This window comes from Pristis pectinata, chromosome 8 (assembly GCF_009764475.1).
Source record: "Pristis pectinata isolate sPriPec2 chromosome 8, sPriPec2.1.pri, whole genome shotgun sequence".
In the NCBI taxonomy this organism is placed as follows: Eukaryota; Metazoa; Chordata; class Chondrichthyes; order Rhinopristiformes; family Pristidae; genus Pristis; species Pristis pectinata.
In genome coordinates this window covers 35006289-35026924 of record NC_067412.1, presented here as the reverse complement: position 1 = coordinate 35026924, position 20636 = coordinate 35006289, and the positions used below count along the sequence as shown (strand labels likewise).

Sequence of the window (20636 nt, the reverse complement as noted above, 5' to 3'; positions counted from 1 at the left end):
ATGAATGAGAACATATTTTAGAGCCTATGTCACAGTTTGAAAAAAATAAACAGTATGATAAATGTATTTTTAAAATTAATATTCCTAATTGATATGTACTGTCCAGTACCCAAACATCTAAAATTTTATAGAAAATCTGAAGCAAATGAAGAATCCATTTCACTACAGAAACATTTATCAAGCAGCAATTATACAAAATATAGAAGTCTATAAGGATGAATATATAAAAAGGTTAAATGATTTAACAAGAAGCTACTGTTTGATAATTACAAATCAGAGGATCTACAAATTAGATATGAATGAAACAAGATCAAACACTAAAACAGGAAGATTAAACAGAATGTTTATGGGCTTTGTCAAAGTTGTCCATGAAATTAATTATATACCATGACCTGCAAATATCTGAATCGGTGATGAAGAGAAAGAATTCGCACCTTCACATTAAGGACAACCAGCAAGAGGTTGAAATGTACATCAAATGAAAACAACAAGGTCTCCAGAGCAGACAAATTCGCAGAGAAAACATGGCAGAAAGAGGACACAACCCTCTAATTATGTGATTGAAAGTGAGGAACAGGGAAAGCTCATGTTCCAGAGTAAGCCATGTGTCCAAGGAAGCTTCCTTGATCAATATATAGAGGGACCAACTAGAGGGTGCAACACTGGACTTCCTCCTGGGAAATGAGGTAGGGCAAGTGGCAGAAGTGTACGTTGGGAGAGCACTTTGGGTCCAGTGACCATAATCCTATTAGTTTTTAAATATTTATGAAGGAGGATACGGTTGGTTCATAGGTTAAGGTCCTGAACGGGGGTGAAGCAAATCTTAGAGCCATTAGGTAGGATCTTGCAGTAGATGATTGGGAAAGATTGTTTGCAGGGAAAGGAGCATCTGCCAAGTGGGAGGCCTTTAAAAGTATAGTGTCAAGAGTTCAGGGCCTGCATGTTCCTGTTAGGCTGAAGGGCATGGCTGGTAGGTTTCAGGAACTCTGGCTGACAAAAGCTCTAGTTAATAAAAAGAGGGAGGCATACACTGCACATAAGCAATTGGAAACTAGTGAATCTCTTGATGACTATAAGAGGTGTAGCAGTGCACTTAAGAGAGAAGATAGGAGGGCATAAAAGAGGATATGAGAAGGGTCTGGCAGGCAAAGCAAGGAAAAATCCCAAGAGATTCTATTGGAATATTAAAAGGGTGGCTGGGTAGAGAATAGATCCCTGTAAAGATCAGCATGGCTGTCTGTGTGTGGAACCAAAGGAAATGGGTGAGATTTTTAATGAATATTCCCCATCATTGTGGAAAAAATGATGAAAGTTAAGGAAATGGGGGAAATGAGTGCTGTTGGTTAGGACCACATACGAATCAGCAAGAAGGTATTGGAGGCCTTAAAGTGCATTAAGGTGGATAAATCCCCAGTGCCTGTCCTAATGTATTCTCAGATCTTGTGAGAAGCTAGAGAAGAAATTGTGGAAGCTCTTGCAGAGATTTTTATTTCATCTCTGGTCACAGGTGAGGTTCCAGAGGACTAGGTGGCTAATGTGGTACCATTGTTTATGAAGGGTAGCAAAAACAAGCCAGGAAATTACAGACCAGTAAATCTGACATTAGTGGTGGGTAAATTGCTAGAGGGGATTCTGAGGGACAGCATCTACCACCGTTTGGAGAGAGAAGGCCTGATTCAGGACAGTCAGCACGGCTTTGTGCGTGAGAAGTCATGTCTGACAAATCTCTTGGAGTTCTTCAAGGAGGTAACAAAGAAGGTAGATGAGGATTGGGCAGTGGATGTTGTCTATATAGACTTTAGCAAGGCCTTTTGACAAGGTCCCTCATGGCAGGCTAGTCTGGAAGGTTAGATCGGTTAGATCGCATGGGATCCAGGGGGAGATAGGGATTAGGTTCATAATTGGCTCAGTGGTAGGAAGCAGAGGGTGATGGTTGAGGGTTGCTTCTCGGACTGGCGGCCTATGTCTCGTGGTGTGCCACAGGAGTCAGTGCTGGGACTGTTGTTGTTTGTAATTTATATAAACAATTTGGATGTGAATTTATCATGGTTATAAATCTGTGGATGATACCAAAATAGGTGGTGTTGTAGATAGCGCAGGAGGTAATGGAAAGTTACATGGGGTTCCTGATCATTTAGGTATCTGGCTGAGGACTGGCAAATGGGTTTCAATCCAGATAAATGTGAAGTATTACATATTGGGAGATCAAATCAAGGTAGAATTTATAGTGAATGGTAGGGCCCTGGGGAGTGCTATGAAACAGAGGGACCTAGGAGTGCAAGTACATTGTTCGCTGAAAGCGGCATCACAGGTAGATAGGGTGATGAAGGCAGCTTTTGGCATGCTGGCCTTCATCAGTCAGGACATTGAGTGTAGGAGTTCGGAAGTCATGATGTAGTTATACAAGACCTTGGTGAGGCCGCACTTGGAGTATTGTGTACAGTTCTGGTCACCTTATTATAGGAAAAATGTTATTAAACTAGAAAGAGTGCAGAAAAGATTTATCAGGATGTTGCCTGGACTTGAGAGCCTGAGTTACAAGGAGAGATTGCGTAGACTAGGACTTTAATCCCTGGAACATAGGAGATTGAGGGTTGACCTGATAGAGGTATACAAAATCATGAGGGGCATAAACAGGGAACCAAACTCTGAGACCTAGGACTCAACACCTCCCTCTGTAACTGGATCCTTGACTTTCTAACCAACAGACAGCAATCAGTGAGGATAGGCAGCAATACCTCTGGCACGATTACTCTCAACACTGATGCCCCACAAGGCTGCGTCCTCAGCCCTCTACTCTACTCCCTATACACTCATGACTGTGTCTGCTCTAACTCCATCTACAAGTTTGCAGATGATACTCACCAGCGCCTCTACTTCCTCCCGAGGCTAAAGAAATTCGGTTTGTCCCATTTGACACTCACCAACTTTTAGGATGCTTTCTATGGTGCATCAATATCTGGATGCATCACAGTTTGGTACGGCAACTGCTCTGCCCAGGACCACAAGAAACTGCAAAGAGTTGTGGACATAGTCCAGCGCATCACAGACACCAGCCTCCCCTCCTTGGACTCTGTCTTTACCTCTCGCTGTCTTGGTGTAGCAGCCAGCATAATCAAAGACCCCACCCACCCGGGACATTCTCTCTTCTCTCCTCTTCCATCTGGTAGAAGATACAAGAGCCTGAGGGCACATACCACCAGACTTAAGGACAGCTTCTACCCCACTGTGATAAGACTATTGAACAGTTCCCTTATACAATGAGAATGGACTATGACCTCACGCTCTACCTTGTTGTGACCTTGCACCTTATTGCACTGCACTTTCTCTGTAGCTGTGACACTTTACTCTCCTACTGTTATTGTTTTTACCTGTACTACATCAATGCACTCTGTACTAACTCAATGCACTCTGTACTAACCCAATGTAACTGCACTGTGTAATGAATTGATCTGTATGATCAGTATGCAAGACAAGTTTTTCACTGTACCTCGGTACAAGTGACAATAATAAACCAATAACTATACCAGGATGAAAGCACCGTCTTTTTCCCAGGGAGGGTTGCTAAAAACAAGAGAGCATAGGTTTAAGATCAGAGGTGAGAGATTTAACAGGGACATCGGGGTGGCTTCTTCACACAAAGGGTGGTGGATATTTGGAATCAGCTGCCAGAAATAATGGTTGAGGCAGGCACATTAGCAACATTTGAAAGCCATCTAGATAAGTACATAGATAGGAGGGATTTAGAGGGCTATGGGCAACAGTCAGCATGGACAAGATGGGCTGAAGGGCCTGTTTCCATGCTGTATGACTATGTCTCTAGACAACTGGTCCAGTACAGGTACAATATTGGCATCTATCCAACAATATGGAAAGTTGCCCATGTATGTCCTGCTCACAAAAAGTAGGATTTATTCAATCCAGCTAATTATCACCTAGTTTCACAGTAATAGAAGTGTCATCAACAGTGCTTAATCTCTAATAATGGGCTCACTAGCTCCAGGTATCATCACTGCTGAATTCCAGAGATGAGGTGAGAAGAACTGTCCTTGAGATCAAGTCAGGACCTTGAAAAACCAGCAAAACTGAAATCAATAGCATCAAAACAATGGTTGGAGTCACATCTCTCACAAAAGAATGTGGAAGGGTTGTTGTAGTAAATCAACCCAACCCAAGATATTACTGCAGGAGTTCTTCAGCATAGTGTCCTAGAATCAATCTTCAGCTACTTTGTCAATGATCTTCCTTCCACCATAAAGTCCAAAGTTACAGTTTCTCAAAAATGTAATCCACACATGTATGCAGTGACACCAAGACAACATCCAGGTTTGGGCAGTGGCAGGTAACATTTATGTCACACAAGTGCCAGGTATTGACTACTTCTGATCTTACTGAATGGCAGAGCAGGCACAAGGGGCCAAATGGTTTACTGTTTCTTATTTACCTGAGACAAAGTAGCCTGCTTGGTCGGCATCCTATCCACCACTCTAAACATCCATTCTCTCCACCACCAATGCACAATGACTGCTGAGCGTCCCATCTAGTAAATAGATAAAGGTTATTTCCTTTCCCTAGCCATATTTGATTCCTCTCCCCCCCCCACCCCTCCCAACCTTCCCCCAAACTTCTTGGCTAAAGATATATAGGTAACCTATTCACTGCCTTCAGCCAACTAGCTAATCAAAGCACCTTCATACAACAGACCTTCCTTTCCTATAAAACTAATGCTTTACTTTCCTCCATACCACCTCAGTCTTTACTTAGCAGGGAATTGTAGCCAATGTAATCTGTGGCATGTCACAGTGATGTAGTTTCAACCTCCACACACTCAATCGCACCTTTACTTTCTAGATACAATTCACACAATTGCATGGCTGTAATCAGGACAAAGCAACATGATTAACATCCCATGGAAATTATTGGGAATATTTATTAAAGAGTTTTTGAAATTCTGACATCTTATAGATAAACTACTGCTCACAATTGGGGGCTTTATAATTAACTATTTCAAATTTAAAATAAATTGGTAACACCCAAAAGATAGACAATTTTTTTTAAGTCAGCAAGTTTTCATAATTTAAAATAAATTTCCAGCAAGGATAGTGGATTCAACTATAATTTTTCCAAAAGAGAAGTGGAATGTGCAAAGATTTATTTGTTTTGAGTCTTTTGTGACCAAAGGACAATTCAAAGCATGTTGCACAAGTACCTCATTGGCTAGAATCACTGAATTTGTAAAAAGCCATCTGCCCATTAATCAGTACAGCCATGCAATAAAATCATAACTGACTTGTATCCCAACATTATGGACCTAATTTTCATTATCCAGCCTAAAAAAAAGTCAAGAGCTTTCCTTTAAAATTAATTGAACTAGCATCTTCTATCTTTTGTGAAAAACAATTCTTCCCAATGTCTATCCTACTTAGATCCACTTGTTCCAGCTACTAGCTGGAAATGTTTTTATCTTATTGATTATTTTTAAAATCTAAATTTCATTAATAAAATTATGCTACAATTATGAACATTCCATGAAGTACAAATGTAATTAAGCAATTGCTTCTCATGCTGACAACCTGGTGAATGTGTATTAATTCCAATGATAACATGACACTCAATTGCTCAGAAATTCTGACGGTCCAGTATCTGGCTCAGTCATTAGTCTGGAACCTGAGCGGGGTGAGGGACTCCAGAGTGCAAGCAAAGCCCAAGGTCTGGAGTACAGCCAGGGCTGGGGTCTGAACCGTCAGCTTGATGTGCATCTGGAGCCTGGGCTCATACCACTGGGGATGCAGGATGCAAGTAGGGATACGGCCAGAGCCTGGAGTTCTTGTACATTTCCTGCTACCTCTAAACTTACCAAGTTCACAGGAAAATTCATACTATTGTGTAATTTATAAAAAACTGAAATAAAAGTGTGCTTGGGTACTAATAGGAATAACATCCAATAGTCCAGAAAATCTACCAGTCCTTCACTTCCTAAGCATCAAAGATGCCTGATTATTGATGTTTTACCATATATCCTTTCCAAGCAATAGGTACCAGCATGACTCTCAATGTGGTCTAAGTAAAGTTTTGTATTGCTGAAGTATAAACTTCAAGCCTTTATGTTCCAGCTCTCATTATAAAAACTAACATTCTGTTTTACCTTACCCCACAATTCAGCAATTTTTAGACAACTACCATACCAACATTTCACCATTTATACAGTCAGATCTGTTTTCCATCCTAATGAATGACCTCATACTTAACTGTTGAAATCCATTCACCAGTTTTGCTTACTTTTTAACCTACCTGTAATATCTTTGTAATTTTATACTTCTGCCTACACCAGTTGATATACAAATTTAGGTTCCCGTCATTTGGATGTTTCACAGTTGAGCCACCGCTAAGTGAAGTGCATATAAATTAACTGTCTTTTAGATTGTGTTTTAGTACAATAGCATTATTGCACAGACATTGAAATATGTGAGCAAATCTGCCTTGCTCCTATTATGTAGGGCCCTGCTGAGACCAAAGAAAGATGTACTTGCAATAGAGGGAGTGCAGTGAATGTTTGGTAGATTGACTTCTGAGACAGTAGTCTTGTTATACAAGGAAAGTTAGAGAGCTAGATAGATTTTAGTCATATGCACATCGAAACACACAGTGAAATACATCTTTTGCGTAGAGTGTTCTGCGGGCAACTGTTGCCACGCTTCCAGCACCAACGTAGCATGCCCACAACTTCCTAACCCATACGTCTTTAGAATGTGGAATAAAACCGGAGCACCTGGAGGAAACCCATGCAGACACTGGGAGAACGTACAAATCCTTACAGACAGTGGCCGGAATTGTACCCGGGTCAGACTGGGCCTGCACTTGCGAGTTCAGAAGACTGAGTGGTGATCTCATCGAAACATACAATTCTTTTTATATAGGTAGATGCAGAGTTAATGTTTCCCTTGGCTTGAGTATCTAGACCTAGGGTACAGCCTCCAATTAAAGGGTTAGCCCATTAGGACAGATGAAAAGAAATTCTTCATTCAAATTTCATGAAATTTCTTCATGTTAAGACGGCGTATGGTGTGTTGGTCTTCATTAGTCGAGGTACTGAGTTCAAGAGCTGTGAGGTAATGTTGAAGCTATAAAACTCTGGTCAGCCCACACTTAGAGTCTTGATAGCCTCACAATGGGAAGGATGTGGAAGCTTAAGAGAGGGTGCAGAGGAGATTTACCAGGATGTTACCTGGACTGGAGAGTATGTCTTATCAGGATAGGTTGAGTGAGCTGGAGCTTTTCTCTTTGGAGAGAAGGATGAGAGGTGACTTGATATAGGTTTACAAAATGATAAGAGGCATAGATCGAGTGGACAGTCAGAGAATTTTTCCCAGGGCAAAAATGGATAACACGTGGGGGGCATAATTTTAAGGTGACTGGAGGAAGGTATAAGGGGGATGTCAGAGATAAGTTTTCTTTTTACAGAGAGTGGTGGGTGCGTGGAACGCACTGCCGGCAGAGGTTGTGGGGGCAGATACATTAGGGACATTTGAGAAACACTTAGATAGCCACATGAATGATAGAGAAATGGAGGGCTATGTGGGAGGGAAGGGTTAGATAGATCTTAGAGCAGGATAAAATGTTGGCACGACATCATGGGCCGAAGGGCCAGTACTGTGCTGTAACGTTCTAACAGTATTAAATACAAGAGTGCTGTAGAGGCTCAGTTACTGAGTATATCCAGGACAGACATGAATAGATTTTTTGATATTAAGAGAATTAATACAGAAAAGGTACTGAGATAAAAGATCAACCACGATTTCATTGAATGGCAGAGCAGGAAAAAGGGGCCAAATGGCCTACTCCTGCTTTTCTTTTGCAAAACATTGTGGAAGCCCATATAAACACACTCCCAGTCCACCCGTTTAGTTACTTGCTCCAAAAAAAAATTACAATCATAGTTCTGCATTTTACAAATCTAATGATTCTAGCCAATGAAGTACTTCTGAACTAGGAACAATGTTTTTCATGAAGCAAATACAAAAAAAACATGGCAATATGGGGGGGGGGGGGGGGGCATAAAAAAACCGTCAAAGAGGCTTATGTTGCTGACTGAAGACAAAAAATTCTGCAGATACTGAAATCTGCAACAATACACAAAAAGTACTGGAGGAACTCAGCAGGTCAGGCAGCATCTATTGAGGGAAATAAACGGTCAACGTTTCGGGCCGAGACCCTTCATCAGGACTGTTTCTGCCATCAAGCCAGATTCTGGCATCTGTCCTCTTCCTTTCCAGTCCTGATGAAGGGTCTCAGCCCGAAATATCGACTGTTTATTTCCCTCCATAGATGCTGCCTGACCTGCCGGGTTCCTCCAGCACTTTTTGTTGTGTTGCTGACATGACTTTCTGAATGTTTATAAGAAATGCAACTGCCGCAATGTGAACTCTTCATTTACAGGAAACAGAAACCTATAAATTTACATTATGTAAGTGCCACAGATGCTAGAAGTTCTATCCACAATTTACTCTTTTTTTTGGCCCAAATCGTATTACCTCGAAAGTGAAAAAACACAGGCACGGGAAATCTGAAATATAACAAAAAAATGCTGGAAATTCTGATGGTCACTCAGACCTGAAACGTTAATGGTTTTTCTTTCCACGTGCTGCCTGACCTGTTTCCAGTACTTTTTCTCTTGTCATTTCATTTTATTTCTCCTTCCCCCGCGCCCCCACCCACACACACGCCAACAGAAAGCACAGAACCGACCACGGTTTAACTCTCAGCGACACACCGCAGCCAGAATACGGCGTGGTTGGACCTGAAACTTCACCTTTGAAATACAAGTCAATACAATGTTACTCTATTTAAGCTTTTTTACTCCGACTCACCTGAGCACAGTAACACTCCCTCTTCGGACAGGTAAGAAGTAGACAGGCTCTGACACCCTAATGGGCTTGAACTGGAACTTGCAACCGAAGCAGAGAGCCGAATCGCTGAAGAAGGACACGGAAACGATGGGCCTCTCGAAGATGTGAATAGGATCCACGTGTGAGACGATGCAGCCGCCAGGCTGGTAGTCGTTGATGACGGCGCTATTGACGAAACCCTCGGGGATAATGCGGTGATCCACCAGCTTCTTGATCACCAGGTTGTGGACCCACTCAGGGATGTCATCAACATCCCCCTTGGGATACAGACGCTCCTGACCGGGGCCTCGCTTCTCCAACTGCGAGCCGTAGGTGTAGCCTTCCCCGAAGAAGTATTTGTTGCGCAGCGGGGCCCTGTCTACCGTGTGATCGCGATAAATCCCCTTCTCGGCCCGGGAAACCACGTCGTCAATTTGCGTCTCGATCTGGGTGCACTGGTCGGCGGTGAAGAGGCGCACCTGGCGGATGCCCTGCTTCACCCGCCGGGCTTCTCCGAGCCGCTCATCGTCGTAGTCGCTGTGATACTTGCCGTGCTCGTATTCCTCGCCGCTGCACGGCCCGATCAGGCCGGCGTCGCCCGCTTCCGCGTCGTGCTTCCGCTTGCGGCCGTTGTAAGGCGCCGCTCCCGAGGCCGATCGCTGTTTCTCGCGGTGAGGCGATTGGAGCTTCTCCCTCAAGTCTGCGTAGCCGCCTGCCGCCATCTTGGCCGGGGAAGGGGCTGGTCCGGCGGCGGGGGGCGGGGTTAGAGCGGAGGGCGGCGGGGGCGGGGTTAAAGCGGAGGGGGGCGGGCCAAAGGGGCGGGGAGAATGGGTGACGAAAACAAGCTACTGCGCATGCTCCCCGCCGCTCCACTTAGTAACCGGCCCTAATTGGGTGGCGTATGCCCATAGCTGGCGTACAGTGGCGAACGCAGCTTCGGTATTTCATATCATCAACATCTTCCAGACACTGACCGCCACTATGGTCCAAGTTGCTAATTACGAGTCCTGTACTTTGACTGTACCAGTAGCTCCCACACGACCCTCCACATAAGCTCAAACCTCAGCCTGTCATTGTGCCGGAAGTTCTGCCAACGACTCGCTTCGATCTCCCCGTGGGTGTTGCCTGCTCCAGCGTTCAGCCAATCAGGTTGCACCATTTTCCCCAGTCTCCGTCAATCAGGCTACGCCATTTCCCCCGTTATCAGGCGTCATCCTGTAATGTTGCCAGTAAAATTATCCTGATTAAAAGTGACATTACTTCAGGTTATTTTGCTATTAAATATTGATGAACGGAGAATAAAAAAATTCTCATGTGAGTATAGGATATTTTCCTGGCAATATAAGTGAAACAGCAGTAGGATAGGCAGCTAAGCGCAGAGAAGGACCTCTATTGGGGGGGAGGGGGGGAACAGCACATGACTTTACCCAATGCTCAATATGAGGGCAACCAGCCTGGATCACGAAACTTACACACTCGTCCCCCTATTGAGTCCCCATCTACTTTGCAAATCAGTTTGGTAAATCCTATTCTGCACCTTTGCATTTTTATCTCAAATATCTTATCAAATTCTCCTCTGCAGGCAATTTGTATTCTTAATCCTTAAGGCAGTGAATTCCAGATCAAAGAAAACCTTTTCCTCATATCTAGTTATTCTGCTAATAATTCTAAATCTGTAGCCCCTTTGATTGTTGACCCTTCTGCTAATGGGAAGAGTTTCTTCATGTTCACTTTGTCCAGATCCTTTATTATATTGAAAACCACAATTTGATCTCTATTAAGAATAATTTCAGGCCCAGATTCAGACGTTCAGAAACGTGGCTCAGGCCAGGGCAGAGCAAATACTCACAAGGAAGAAGCCTATTGATCTGGCCCAGGAGAGCATGGGAATGCCAGCCCACCTAAGGAGGCTGCAAGTGCAGGTCGGGCTTATCTGGTTTTCAGCTTCATCACCTGAGTAAGGTTTTAGCTTGTAACAGTGAACGAAGCATGGCAATAGAAATTAGGAGCAAAGGAGGCTATTTAGCTCAGCATTTCTGTAGTCACTCTTCAGTACATCAATCCTAAACCAACCTAATAGCAACAAACTCCACCCATAACATTGTATTTATCTGCAAATATTTATCTTTATGTGGTCTTAACAGTTCCTGATGTAAAACACTGCATGTTGCAACAATCATTTGTGTGAAAGAATTCATCCCAACTTCCCTCCTTGGTTTCCTAACAACAATTTTAAACAGATGGGTGCCTTATCATTGATTCCACATCAAATTTGTACACCATCAGAAATCTTTCATAATTTTATTAATTACTACTATTACATTGTTACTATGCTTTGCACCCAAATCATTTTTTCATTCCATTCTGAAAAGTTTGTAAATCTGTACTTTACACTCTATAAGGATTCAATGTCCTTCCTCCAAATTGCTTGTTTTTGAATCAAATTTTATGGCAAGTTTTTATTTTCTCAGGGTAGGGAAGTCTAAAACTAGAGGGCACAGATTTAAGGTGAGAGGGGAAAGATTTAAAGAGGACCTGAGGGGCAATTTTTTCACACAGGGTGGTGGATATGTGGAATCAGCTGCCAGAGGAAGTGGTAGAGGTGGATACAATTACAATGTTTTAAAGACACTTGGACAGGTACATAGATAGGAAAGATTTAGAGGGATATGGGCCAGACACAGGCAAATGGAATTAGCTCAGGTAGGCAACATGGTCAGCATGGACGAGTTGGGCTGAAGGGCCTGTTTCTGTGCTGTATAACTGGCTATGAATTTTCTTGAAATTTGTAAAATGTAGATAGAACATCCATAGAATGTTTTGAAGGAAATAGTCCATATGTTTTTGTGTAACTGCTGAGTTGTTCTCTGTTATGTTTGAGACATTTCCTCTACACAAGGGTGCTGGTGCTCTTTTCCTTCACTTCCTTCTGGTGCTGATGCTCTTTTCCTTCATTTCCTTCTTTCCAAAGCAAGCAGGATGAACCTGGCCATAAGAGTTTTACTATCACAGGTTGGGAACTTTACTCAGCCCCATCAAGTCTGTTTTTTGTTGTCAACTCCTAACATGCAACCACATAGGAAGCTGACTAATAGAAAAAAAATCACCAGTCTATGAAGTTTGACACATGGTTTACATTAGTTTTTATTGCAAAGGTTTGTTTGCAGATAGTTGTGTGAAATAATGAATTCCACCATTGTTACTGGAAGTTGCTGGTGTAAACAGATAAAACATGCAAAGTTGAGCTTTTAAACAAAAATACAAGGGGAAAAAGGGATGAATTTTTCTCAGTACTGACACTTAAAGAGATGAAGATAACCTGTTAAAAACATTTTAAAAATTACCATTGCAGATGTTACAAATGCTCATCCTTTATTAATATGAGTTTTCTGGGAAATAAAACTAAAAGCAATTGGGAGAAATTCTCCTCTGTGTTCTCAAAAAGCAATAAGTGATTAAAGAAGGCTATGCAAGAAATGTACAAAACAAAAGTAATTTTGTAAGACTAATATAAATGTTCAACAAGTGATTCAATTCTAGTTTTATAAAAATATACCACATTTACTGAAACAATGCATGCACCAAAAATCTTTCAATTCTATATAAAAATATGGAGATTGGGTGTAAATATATAACTAATAATAGATAGGAGCTGTTGTAAAGACTTAAAAGGACATCCTACTGCATTGAACATATTCAAAATATTCCTTTAACAAGTGATGTTGTACTTATTGCACTTTTTCACTGTACCAATATTTGACAACTGAAAAATTTAAAAAATAATGATTTTCCATTGTTTATATTGAGGCTGACAGTCTTGCTTTTATATTTCTCTTTGATATTTAATATTTTAGTTCTCTATAATGTAACAGATATCATGTTTATTCTTGGTGTGTTCACATGTTCATTTTATGGCCTGTTGAAGTGATGAGGGTGCAGTTTCTATATTTGGATCAACTGGCCAACCAGATCCACTCACAGCAAGGTAATCTCACTAGGGGGAAGGGTCAGCCTCTTCTCTCGAGCCAATAGCATTGCCTCCACGTGCATGGCTGTGACTCGGCACATTTCCAGAGCCTGCAAGAGAATGTATCAGGCGCTTACAGAGGGTTCATCATGATGCATCCTAAAAAGGCTATTCAGTCCTTTGAGCTGATCTATCATTCTATTAGAACAGGAATGAACTGTACCTTAACCCCATTTACCTGTCTGCTCCATATCACATCTGAAAGTAACACCATTGTGGCTGGATCACTCTTCCAAAATATACATGTTACAGGTCTCCCTTGTATACAAGCCTGAAGAGCAATTGTTGGCAGGATATCCAAATACAGAGTGCACAGCATCATCCAATCCTGTTTCCACACCTGTGCACTTGCACCCCAATCACAATCTTGCAAGCAGTGGTACATCCTTTCCATTCCTAACCCAGGGAATTAATGTCACTTGCAAAGGTCTTGCTGGTGCATTGCCCACTGAGCCTTTGTCTACTTTTCAATTCCCTGTTGGTTTTACTTGTTCCACAGACTAACATTCCAGGTGTTAGTGTCTGATCTGCTCACTCCTCTAGTAGCTTGAATTCCTTGGGGAGATGCAAACAAGCAGCAGAAGTTTGCTCTCAATTGGCCAAGATTTTAAAAAAGCTGATTCATTCCATGTGGACAATGGTCTCTTAGCAACTTACTCATTCATACACTGAGCAGTGCCATTGCAGAATCAGCTCATACATCCTGCCACTCCATCTGTCTAAATTAAGACAAGGGCCGATGCTCCCATCTGCTGATAGTATGCAGCAATTCTGGAAATTGAATGTTTCATTATTTCCCAGCACATCTTCATAGCAACAAGGATTTGTACAGGGAGTTCGGGAATACGAAACAGGACCTGCCATGAGTTAGCTATCAGCCAGGGTTTTAGAATGGCCTCAGTAAATTGGATTTGCAATGGACAGCTCTACCAGTATGATGGCAACAGCCTGGACACTCCTTCCCAGAAATACAAAGTTAAAGGGTGCTATGCAGTTGAAGAAAAAACTTAACCTGAAGAAGAACAACTCTGTACCCATTTCTAGGTGCCTAAGAGCCTACTGGGAAATTTGTCCACCATCTTTTCCACAGGATTTTCATTTGCCATAGCACTTTTTTCTATCATAAAACTACCCCCAAATGATATCTACGAAAGTGCACATGCAAAATATGTCTCCAGTCTGATTTTAATCTCAATGATCAATAGTTCATTTTTACTCAAAGAGGAACTAATTTTTACAACCCAATTTTTACTGAAAAGTGCTACTTAAAGGGCCAACACCCCAAATGCATTCTCTGCTCTCAATAAGAAATGCAAACTCACATACAGCCTTGCAATCGTGATTGGACTCCTTTGCCTCTGGAGGTCAAGGTTAATTATTTATTCATTCATGAGATGTGAACAGTGACAAAGCCAAGATTTATTCTGCATCCTTATGGAACCATGAAGGTGACAACCAGTGCATCCACAATCACCAGAGCCACCACTTTCACAGAACATAGAACAACACAGCGCAGTACAGGCCCTTCAGCCCACGATGTTGTGCCAACCTATATAAACCTACTCTATGATCAATCTAACCCTTCCCTCCTACACAACCAATAACCCTCCATTTTTCTTACATTCAAGTGCCTATCTAGGAGTCTTTTAAATATCCCTATGGTATCAGCCTCTACCACCACCCCCGGCAGTGCGTACCAGGCACCCACCACACTCTGTACAAAAAAATCTACCTCTGACATCCCCCCTAAACTTTCCTCTTCTGACCTTAAACTGGTGTCCTCTGGTACTGGCCATGGCCACCCTGGGGAAAAGGTGCTGGTTGTCCAGTCTATCTATGCCCCTCATAATCCTATACACCTCTATCAAGTTGCCTCTTATCCTGTGTCACTCCAAAGAGAAAAACCGTAGCTCACTCAACCTTTCCTCATAAGACATGTTCTCTAATCCAGGCAGCATCCTGGTAAATCTCCTCTGCACCCTCTCTAAAGCTTCCACATTCTTCCTATAATGAGGTGACCAGAACTGAACATAATACTCTAAGTTTGGTCTAACCAGAGTTTTATAGAGCTGCAACATTACCTCGTGCCTCTTGAACTCAATACCCCGACTATTGAAGGCCAACACACCATACACCTTCTTAACCACCCCATCAACTTGTGCAGCAACTTTGACAGATCTATGGACTTAGACCTCAAGATCCCTCTGTTCCTCCACACTGCTCAGAATCCTGCCATTACTCTTGTACTCTGCCTTCAAGTTCAATCTTCCAAAGTGTATCACTTCACACTTGTCCGGATTGAACTCCATCTGTCACTTCTCTGCCCAAATCTACATCCTGTCTATATCCTGTTGTAACCTATGACAACCTGCTACACTATCCACAACATCTGCAAACTTACCAACCCATTCCTCCACTTCCTCATCCAAGTCATTAATAAAAATCACAAAGAGCAGGGGTCCCAGAACAGACCCCTGCAGGACAGCACTAGCCACCGAGCTCCAGGCAGAATACTCTCCATCTACTAACCATCCTCTGCCTCCGTGGACAAGCCACTACTGAATCCACGCAGCCAAGTCTCCATGGATCCCATGGCTCATGACTTTCTGGATGAGCCTACCGTGGGGAACCTTGTCAAACGCCTTACTAAAGTCCATATGCATGACATCCGCTGCTCTACCTTCATAAGTTTGTTTTCTCACCTCCTCGAAAAACTCAATTAGATTCGTGAGGCACGACCTGCCCCTCACAAAGCCATGTTGACTATCTCCAACAAGACTATGCTTCTTCAAATGCTCATAAATCCTGTCCCTAAGAATCCTCTCCAATAGTTTGCCCACTACTAATGTAAGACTCACTGGTCTATAATTCCCAGGATTATCCCTATTACGTCTCTTGAACAAGGTAACAACATTTGCCATCCTCCAATCCTCTGGCACCACTCCTGTAGCCAGGGAGGACACAAATATCATTGTCAATGCCCCAGCAATTTCTTCCCTCACTTCCCTTAGTAACCTGGAGTATATCCCATCCAGTCCTGGGAACTTATCTATCCTATGGAGGAATATTATCTGTGGAGGAATTTAAGATAGAGGGATATGTGGGAGGAAGGGGTTAGATATTCTTAGGTGTGGTTTGAAGGGCGGCACAGTGTGGTGGGCCGAAGGGCCTGTATTGTTGTATGGTTCTATGGTTCTAATGTTTTTCAGAAGCTCCAACTTTGCCTCTTTCTTAACCGCAACATGCTCCACACATTAGCTTATTCTGCGCTGACCTCACATTTATCAAAGTCTCTCTCCATAGTAAACACTGAAGCAAAGTATTCATTAAGGACTTCTCCTACCTCCTCCGTGTCCAGGCACATATTTCCCCCTTTATCCATGAGCGGCCCTACCCTCACCCTAGTCATCCTCCATGTACATGTAGAATGCCTTGGGTTTTCCTTAATCCTACTTGCCAAGGCCTTCTCATGTCTCTCCTGCCTGGCTACTTTATAATTCTCAAGAGCCCTGCCTGATTTTTGCTTCCTAAACCTTAAGTATGCTTCCTTCTTCTTCTTTACTAAATGCGTCACCTCTCTTGTCAACCATGGTTCCTTTATTCTTTCCCTGTCTCAGTGGGACAAACCTATCCAGAAGTCTTGCAAGTGTTCCCTAAACAGCCTCAATATTTCTGCTGTGCATTTCCCTGAGAGTATCTGTTCCTAATTTATGCTCCCAAGTTCCTGACTAATACCATCATAATTAGCCCTCCCCCAATTAAAAACTTTCCCATATCGTCTGTTCCTACCCTTATCCATGGCTATACTAAAGGTCAGGGGATTGTGGTCACTATCTCCAAAATGCTCACCCACCGAGAGGTCTGTCACCCACCAGGTTCATTGCCTAGTACCGGATCCAGTATGGTCTCTCCTTTAGTTGGCCTGTCCACATACTGTGTCAGGAATCCTTTCTGGACATACCTAACAAAACCTGCCCCATCTAATTGTTTTGCACTAAGGAGGTGCCAATCAATCTCCCATGACAACAACCCTGTTATATTTGCACCTTTCCAAAATCTGCCTACTTATCTGCTCCTCAGCGTCCCAGTGGCTATGGGAGGCCTATAGAATACTCCCAATAGAGTGATTGCTCCCTTCCTGTTTCTGACTTCCACCCACACTGACTCCGTAGAGGATCCCTCAAAGACATCCTCCCTTTCTGCAACTGTGATACTATCCCTGATTAGCAATGCCACTCCTCCCCCCCCCCACCCCCTTAACCTCCCTCCCTATCCCTTTTGAAACAGCTAAACCCTGGAACATCAAACAGCCAGTCTCTGTAATAGCCATAACATCATAATTCCACGTGCTGATCAATGCTCCAAGTTCATCGCCTTTATTCTTAATACTTCTTGCATTAAAATAAACACGTTTCAGCCCATCCAACTGACTGCATTTATGCCTTATCCACTGCTTATCCTTCTTCACAGTCTCTCTGCACATCGCATCTACAGTACCTTTACACCAACTGTTCCATCATCTGATTTAACAATCTGGTTCCCATCTCCCTGTCAAGCTAGTTTAAACCCTCCCCAACAGCTCTAGCAAACCTGCTCGCAAGGACATTTGTCCCTCTCTAGTTCAGGTGTAACATGTCCCTTTTGTACAGATCATATCTTCCCCAGAGAGATCCCAGTGATCCACAAATCTTAAACCCTGTCCCCTGCACCAACTCTTCAGCCACGCATTCGTCTGCCATACCTTCCTATTCTTACCCTCACTGGCGTGTGGCACAGGCAGCAATCCAGAGATTACCACCCTTGAGATCCTTTTTTTTAGCTTCCTTCCTAATTCCCTATATTCCCTCTTCAGGACCTCATTCCTTTTCCTATCTATGTCATTTGTACCAATGGGTACCTCAACTTCTGGCTGCTCATCCTGCCCCTTAAGAATGCTGTGGACTTGATCCAAGACATTTCTGACCATGGCACCTGGGAGGCAACATACTATCTGGGAGTCTCGTTCTCATCCACATAATCTCCTATCTGTTCCCCTAACCAATAAATCCCCTATCACTACTGCACTCCTCTTCTTCCCCCTTCCCTCTGAGCCACAGAGTCAGACTCAGTGCCGGAGACCTGGCTGCTGTGGCTTTCCCCTGGTAGGTCATTTCACCCCCCACCAGCAGTATCCAATACGATATACTTGTTATCCAGGGGAATGGCCACAAGGGTACACTGCACTGACTGCCTATTCCCTGTCCCTCTCCTGATGGTCACCCAGCCACCTGCATCCTGCAACTTAGGCAAGTTTCAAAATCTTTGAATGCAAATCATTATGTCCTGAGGATTTAATCATCTTTCAGTTCTATTCCTCTCTCAATGCCTTTGGGATGTTAGCCCTTTAAAGCTCTATCAAAGAGCCAGCATAGACCCAACAGGCCAAATAGCAATCTTCTGCTCAGTATGTTTCTATAATTCCTTACTTGATATCGTGATTCATCAAAATCTGAGCATGCAACGTTCTGTTGTTTGCCCTTCTGTTCAGTGTTCCAGTTAAAAAATAATTGAGAATAATTCTGTGAGCCAAACACTACTGCACAAATGGGACTGCACCTTGCCAGGAGAAGAAAGATTATTTCCCCTGCCTATCCATCATGTGACAGGCACAGATCATTAGTTTTTATACCATTTGTTCAGGGGGTTGCTGCATCATTTACACTAAAGTTATGGCAGCAGACAGAAGACAGCCACAGAAATTCTCCTCTGAAGGAGTGACCATTTTGGAGACTTGTCTTACAAAGTCTGCATTGGCCCAGGGTGGGCTCAGGGGTACAGGCGACATCATCACCCTTTTATCATCCTGTAGCCCTCATGGAATCAGATTCATATCTGGATGAGCTGGACAGACTTTGCAGGACTTAAAGAGTCCGGGCAGCTTAAAAAGGAGAGAAAAAATACTTCGGAGGACTCGGGCTTCGGTTCGGAGGACTTCGGAGCAGCTAAGTGTTTTCTCTGTTTATCACTTTTATTAGGGTTTTTAAGTGTAAAGGTTAGTTTTTGTTAGGGTCTTTAGTGTAAGGGTTAGATTTTTATAAGTTTTTTCTAACTAGTAGAGTGGGGTCTGGACTGCGCAGGCGCGGCGCGGGCAGCTTTAAAAGCAAACAGCCTATAGAGCGGGCAGTGTTGGAGCGGGCAGCGGAGTGAGTGGGAGCAGAGTGTTCTGGGCTTTGGCTCAAGGGGCTTCTTCGGCATGAAGGGGCAAGGAGGGTAAGTAGCTGGTAAGTAGGTAAAGACAAGGTTTACCTGTTGTTCATTATAGATTTGTAGGTGGGACTAACTAGGGAAAAAAGAAAGGTAGTCAGTTGGAGGACATGGTGGTGCTGCAGCTGTTTGATGTGGGAACTCGTGGACCTTGCTGCCGTCCACGATGGCCACATCTGCAGTAAGTGCTTGAGGCTGGACGAACTTCGGCTCAGAGTTGATTAGCTGGAGTCGCAGCTACAAACACTCCGCAGCATAAGGGAGGGAGAGAGTTATGTATAAACGATCCAACAGGTGACAGTCACCCCCCTTACAGCAGGTACATCTGAGGTTCAGGAGGTAGATAGAATGGTGACTGTCAGGGGAGGGAAGAGGAAGAAGAAGTCAGGCAGGCAGACAGAGCAGGGAACCCCGGAGGCTGTTCCCCTCAGTAACAAGTTTTCTGCCTTGGAAGCTGTTGAAGGGGAAAACCTGCTGGGGCTTAGCTGGCACTGGGACTGGTAATGCTGCTCAGAAGGGAAGGGTGGGAAAGAGACATGCGGTAGTGATAGGTGACTCGATAGTCAGGGAAACAGATAGGAGGTTCTGCGGCAATGAGCATGAATCCCGGATGGTATGTTGCCTCCCAGGTGCCAGGGTCCGGGATGTCACTGATCGGGTCCACAGGATTCTTGAGCGGGAGGGAGAGCAGCCAGAAGTTGTGGTCCATGTTGGCACCAACGACATAGGTAGGAAGGGGGATGAGTTCCTGAAGAGTGAGTTCAGGGAGCTAGGCAGAAAATTGAGGAACAGGACCTCAAGGGTAGCAATCTCGGGATTGCTGCCAGTGCCACGCGATAGTGAAGGCAGAAACAGGAGGAGGTGGCAGATAAATGCGTGGCTGAGAAGCTGGTGCAGGAGGGAAGATTTTAGATTTCTGGATCATTGGGAGCTCTTCTCGGGAAGGTGGGACCTGGACAGAGAGGACGGGTTACACCCGAACCAGAAGGGGGCCAATATCCTTGCGGCGAGATTTGCTAGGGTGGTTCTGGAGGGTTTAAACAGGTTTGTGAGGGGGAAGGGAACCGGAGGAGTAGGTCAGAGGAAGAAGGGGATGGGGAAAAGTTAGATCAAACAGGTAGAGAGGCGTTGGGGAAGGAGAAGCAGAATACAGGCTATAAAAGTAGTAAGGTAGATGGACTGAAGTGTGTTTACTTAAATGCAAGAAGCGTCAGGAATAAGGGGGATGAACTGAGGGCTTGGATAAGTATGGGGGACTATGATATTGTGGCTATTACTGAGATGTGGCTGACGTCAGGAGAGGAGTGGATATTGAATATTCCAGGTTTTCGGTGTTTTAAGAGGGATAGGGAAGGGGGGGAGAAGAGGAGGAGGAGTGGTGATACTGGTCAGGGGGACACTGTTTACGGCTGTGGAAAAGGAATGGATGTTGTAGAAGGATCATCTCTAGAGTCTGTATGGGTGGAATTAAGGAACAAGAA

At 43.6% G+C, this 20636-nt stretch overlaps 2 protein-coding genes across 2 annotated transcripts in view; both read right to left on the bottom strand.

Annotated features, from left to right (window-relative positions):
- Positions 1 to 10042, bottom strand: part of alkbh5 (alkB homolog 5, RNA demethylase) — a 36610-nt gene extending 26568 nt beyond the window's left edge. The window contains exon 1 of the mRNA XM_052021542.1: positions 8868 to 10042. Within this exon, the coding sequence (XP_051877502.1) occupies positions 8868 to 9607 (740 nt within the window). The 5' untranslated portion in view covers positions 9608 to 10042. The remainder of the gene's footprint in view (positions 1 to 8867) is intronic.
- A 2818-nt stretch (positions 10043 to 12860) lies between these two features.
- The window catches only part of myo15aa (myosin XVAa), a 135800-nt gene continuing 128024 nt past the window's right edge, over positions 12861 to 20636 (bottom strand). Inside the window, 1 exon segment of the mRNA XM_052021366.1 lies at positions 12861 to 12962. Coding sequence (XP_051877326.1) covers positions 12861 to 12962 — 102 coding nt within the window.